The sequence below is a fragment of the Triticum dicoccoides genome, chromosome 2A, assembly GCF_002162155.2.
Source record: "Triticum dicoccoides isolate Atlit2015 ecotype Zavitan chromosome 2A, WEW_v2.0, whole genome shotgun sequence".
NCBI lineage: Eukaryota > Viridiplantae > Streptophyta > Magnoliopsida > Poales > Poaceae > Triticum > Triticum dicoccoides.
The window spans coordinates 762,658,767-762,664,302 of record NC_041382.1 but is presented as its reverse complement, the minus strand read 5'-3'; the positions used below and the strand labels follow the sequence as shown (position 1 = coordinate 762,664,302).

Here is a 5,536-nt window from a genome sequence, read left to right as displayed (position 1 = left end):
TCTTTTTGTATTTCAAACTGTGATCTTTGAGCAATAAAGACTTGGCTTCCCTCAAAAAGAAAAAGAAAAACTATTCAGGATTGCTTCTTTGTATGACGACAAATTCGGGACTACCACGGTGGGATATGAAGAGCTATATGCTGCGTCACAACTATACATTATCAGTTTTGAGATAGAATAGGAAATAATAATATAATTAATTTGCCACATTTCACAGCTTAAAAATGGTTTGTACGGTACACGTGGTATCTAGATGAAAATTAAGTGTTACAATCCCATCCAACAATTTCCAGGACATCATCTGGGCCAGAGCATAGCCAGACAGCTGTTCGGCCATGCAACCTACCAAAATTGCAATGGAATGACTAGCCCTATTTCTGCTCCGAATACGAGCAATGCAAGAATCGCATCCCCAAACTGATATTGATCTCTCTGGTAATAAAAGCATACTTTGACTTGTTCTCCTCTCTACTTTTGATCATAGCAACGGCCTCCTTGCAATGAGAAGAATTGCTCGAGTGTGGACTCTGGAGTATTTATCCTGTATAGATCCCTATCGAATGGAACTCCACTCTTCCATTCCCACTTCACAAAAGGAATTCACATGGATATACCATCTCCTTGGCAATATCTGGAAATTAACAGAAACAAGACAAAGATGACTCTCTGGTCTGTCTGGCTAGAGGCGGACTAGTGAGTTTGCAGAATCTGTCAGGCTGTCACTCTTTGCTTTGTTCCATGATAATTTCTTGCCTTCCTCGTGGCTATCAGTGGGTGGAAGCTGTGTGATCGGCAACATCTTCAACACGTTCGGACCAAAGCTACAACCGGAGTAAACTAAAAATACATGTGAGTGAGTGTTGGTTAAACCCATGTCTTTATAAACCTGATGACCATGTATGCCGGGAGTTTGAGTGCCATTTCCTCTGAAGAGAAATAATCAGTTCTATCTACCACATAGAATAAAGTTATCAGCACAACTTTAGAAGGTTTCTAGCACATTCATACAATAATTGGACGCTTAGTAAAGCTCATTTTTGTGCACCAAGTAATGTACTACAACTCATTTTATGCATCATATTAGACGGCAGTGAAAGAGACGCATGGCTGATCCTGGCATATCTCAAACTCATGCAAAGTTTAATAAAGAAAGGCTTCTCACACAAGTATATAAGCACTTAATATCTTTATTTCAATCGCAAAGGAATCATTCAACGGTCACTCAAATAGGTGGCGTCCAGATTTTTAGAAATATAATGAAAAACTACTAGCTGCTGACAATAACATATGACAAACATTTAGTGAAAAACACATGCTTGACTCCCAAGACAACAAAGGCAGAATCATGCTCATCATCTGCAGACGAATAAGTCCCAACATTTCCTATTCAATGCATATAGTAACATGACCATTCATCATTTCTTGTGAGACAGATCTCAAATATTTTAACAATAATATCAGTTTTGAAAAGCTTTTTCCATTTGATGCTTCAGTCACACACACAAGAAACAATCTAATGAGCAATTGAGATATTAAAAAAATATTATATATCTCTAAAATATTAAAAATCTCAATATTTGAAGCAATCTTAACTGAGACTCGAAATCATTTAGCTCAAGATCGAATAACCCAATATGAAATTTCAGCAACTTTAGTGCAGCATTTCAATAGTTCAGTAAATATGATCGGTAGTTAAAATTACTTATTTAGTATAGTAAGTTCCCCAAATCTACTTTCAATGAAGCATTTACAATAACCAGAGTTGAGGATTAGCACATCATTATTATCTTCTTGCTTATCAGGATTATCTCAGCCTCTACCTCATCTGTTCTATTAGCACATCAGGATTATCTTCTTGCTTATCCCCATCGCATTTAGTATTCAAAGTTGGGAAACTGGCAAAAGGTACGTCACTATGCAGAGAATACATTGGTATGCCAATGATTGTATGGACACAAACAGCTAGACAGAACTTCAGAAATGCTCAAAGTTATTTATGTAGAGAGACAAGTAGTCTCAGAATGATTACCTTCTGTCCCATCACTAGGCTAAATTCCATTAGCAAATATATGTAGACTGTGGTAGTGCCAATTAATATTGCTCATCTTTATGTGATTCTTGTCAGGTCATACAGTGCAGCCATCGACAACTACGGTCTTCTAAAAGTCATTGCACTCCTCATCGCATTCCTTCACTATTACAGTGACAATACTTATCAGATTTGGTGAACATGCAATATTATAGTGCTATATATACAATTCATTCCTAGTGGAAGACTTCGTACCACCATATAAGTGCACCATCTGTTACATTGCCGGTCAATTTAAACTTATCGCAGCAGAGCTAACCATTCCCCACAAGAAAAGCTTGTAGCTTGTTGCCACTCTGTACCCAGCTATAGGCTGGATTTTTCTGTACCTTCCTGGATTTCATTAATTTCCTGATCTTGTTTGCTTCATTCCACCTACCAGCCTCAGCGTACATGTTTATCAGCAGTGTATAGTAACCCGAATGCTCTGGCTTCAACTCAAACAAATGTTCCGCTGCATATTGCGCTACTTCAATGTTTCCATGTATTCGGCAAGCCCCAAGCAGTGCTCCCCACACATCGGAATTGGCATGAAAAGGCATGTCTTGGATTAGTTCAACAGATTCAGTCAGTTGTCCAGTACGCCCAAGAAGATCAACCATGCAAGCATAATGCATTTGTTGTGGCTCTAAATTTTGGGCACGCATTTGACTGAAGTACTCTTTTCCTTTCTCAACAAGCCCACCGTGGCTGCATGCCGACAGCACTGCGATGTAAGACACATGATCATAGTCAACACCATCATCCTTCATCAGATCAAACAAATGGAAAGCAACATCAATTTGGCCGTGCATTCCGTATCCCATGATCATGGTATTCCATGAAGCAACATCCTTCTCTGTAATCCTATTGAAGATCTTTGTTGCAGTGTCAAGCATTCCACCTTTAGTATACAAACCTAGCAGTGAATTAGCCAGAAAGGGATGATTACTTTGTAATCTCCTTACTAAAACACCATGAATTTCTTTCCCTTGTTTAAATGCACATAAATTGGTACATGCAGTCAAGGCACCCATGAAAGAAATAGCATCATACTCAATTCCCACAGACCTTATCTCCTTAAATAGATTAAGAGATTCAAAACTCCATGGACTCTGAGAATAACCCAGAAGCAAAGCGTTGTATGACACATCATCCTTCTCTGACAAGTCAAAAATATTTTGCGCCAAACTCAGCTGCCCGCACTTCGCGTACATATCAATCAAAGCATTCGATATGAATAAGTCAAATACTAATCCTGTACGGATCGACCATGCATGGATCTGTTTCCCTATCTTTAGAGAGGACATCCTTGAACAAGCTGGAAGTACATTCACCAGGGTTATTGAATTTGGCCGTTCCCCATCCTTTTGCATCTTGATAACAAGACGGAATGCCTCAGTCTCAGCTCCATTTTGCACAAGATTAGCGATCATTGCATTCCATGACACCACATTGGGTACCTCAATCTTTTCAAAGACAGTGCAGGCTTTCTCCAGAGAACCGAGTTTGGCATACATATCCACAAGTGAATTGGCAACGAAAATATCTGAGTCCATTGCTCTCTTTATACTATACCCATGTACCTCCCTGCCCAGATCAAAATAACCAAGCTCAACCAAAGCAGGTAGCAAACTTGATAACGTGATAGACCCTGGCATGACTCCGCGCTCTGACATTTCCCTAAACATGGCCAACACATCTCCATAAAGCCCTGAATTAAGAAAACAACCTATGGCAGAATTCCAAGAAACCTCATTTCTCTCTGGCATTACTTCAAACACCTGCATCGATGCCTCCACTTGACAAAACTTCCCGTACATATCAACCAGTGCATTTCCAAGATTGACCACGGAGTCCAGCCCGGCTTTCAGCGCGAGTCCATGTAGAGCCAACCCAAACCCCTGCTCCTGCTCCACGCCACAAGCAGGCACGACCGAGACCAAGCTCGCCACACTCACAGGGACCCCGCTCCCCATCATACTGACCAACGCCCGCCTCGCATCATCGAACATCCTGTTGGCCAAGAACGCCGAGACGAGGGAGTTCCAGGAGACGACGTCCCGGGCGGGCATTTCATCGAACGCCCTGCGCGCATCACGGGCGGAGCCACAGGCGGCGTAGAAAGAGACGAGCGTGTTGCCCGCGAAGACATCGGCGAGGTGGCCGCTCCGGAGCGCGGCGGCGTGGAGCTCTAGGCCCTTGTCCGCGTGCGCGCCGGCGGCGGCCGCGGCGGCGTGGAGGGCGAAGGGGAAGGTGCGGTCGTCCGGGCTGACGGCGGAGCGGAGCATGAGGTTGTAGACGCGCAGGGCGTCGGCGGGGAGGGAGGCCGAGGAGAGCGCGCGGGAGAGCGAGTTCCAGAGGAAGGCCGAGCGGAGGCGGAGCGGGTGGTGGAGGAGGAGGCGGCCGGAGGAGGGCAGGTCGGCGACCGCGGCGTAGGAGAGGATGAGCGCGCCCGCGAGGGGCAGGGACGCGGCGAGCGCGCCGGATGTCAGGGCGGCGGCGTGGGCGCGGCGGAGGAGGTTGCCGGCGCCGCCGCATTGGTGGAGGTGGAGGACGTGCGCGTGCAGGGACGCCGCTGTGGAGCGCTCGGCGGGAGCGCGCTGCTGCATAGCATACGGAAGTGGGGATTCGCTCCCCTGTTCCGGGGATTCAAATAAGAAATGGACCATTTTTGTGATTTATCCAAGCCTACCAAAGTACTCCCTCCATATGGACCACTTTGATGATTTATTGATCGGAGGGAGTACAAGATGTTTTAAATATTTCAATATAGACTACTTAGTACATATGAACTGAAATAAGTGAACAAACACATTAAAAGGTGTATATATACATCCAATTCAGAAGAAAAAAATAGAGCATCTAATATTTGTGAATGGAGGGATTTTTTTTTTGATTAAGTGAATGGAGGGAATATTGGTGCCGCAGATATAGTACAGATTTGTAGAATAAAATGGCAGCAACACGTACCCTCTCGTTAGGGTTTATTGTACTCCGACAATGACTCACTCACCGACAGGAGTTTCTACCGGCAATCTCTACCGTCTCTCCATTCCCGCTCTTATGTTAAACAAGGGGGGAGGGGGGGACGGGCATGTCTTCCCGGCCTTGGTATTGGTATGAAGTCGGTCGATTCTCATGGGGATCTTCTCGAAAAATACGACGAGCTTGCCCATATGGTGCTTGGGGCTGAAAAGGTAAAGAGTATTGATGGCTCATTCTTAGAGAAAGATGATACATCAGGGGCTGGCATGGTCCTACGTATAGGGGAGTGATCATCTACTCGTCCCGCCGCGAACTGAGACAGTGTGCATCTCCATTGGAGTCTGAACTAGCTACATACGAGTGGCGAGAACCTCTTTATTTCTTAGATGCATTGCTTGGGTGACTGGAAGAAGGACAAGTTATACTATATTGAGTACACTACCCTAAAAAATACAAATATATTGCTTTCTAAAACATGAT

The 5,536-nt window shown here is 44.2% G+C and overlaps 1 protein-coding gene across 1 annotated transcript; it reads right to left on the bottom strand.

Annotated features, from left to right (window-relative positions):
- Positions 1-214: 214 nt before the first annotated feature.
- On the bottom strand, positions 215-4,680 carry LOC119358368 (pentatricopeptide repeat-containing protein At1g18485-like). Its single transcript, XM_037624945.1, has 2 exons — positions 2,030-4,680; positions 215-950 (listed from the first exon to the last, which is right to left on the bottom strand). The coding sequence occupies exon 1, from the start codon at positions 4,678-4,680 to the stop codon at positions 2,344-2,346; it is 2,337 nt and encodes a 778-aa protein (XP_037480842.1). The 3' UTR covers positions 215-950; positions 2,030-2,343.
- Between the last annotated feature and the right edge of the window lie 856 nt (positions 4,681-5,536).

Excerpts from the sequence above, each read along its gene's own strand:
- LOC119358368 (XM_037624945.1), bottom strand. The coding sequence starts at position 4,680 with ATGCAGCAGCGCGCTCCCGCCGAGCGCTCCACAGCGGCGTCCCTGCAC.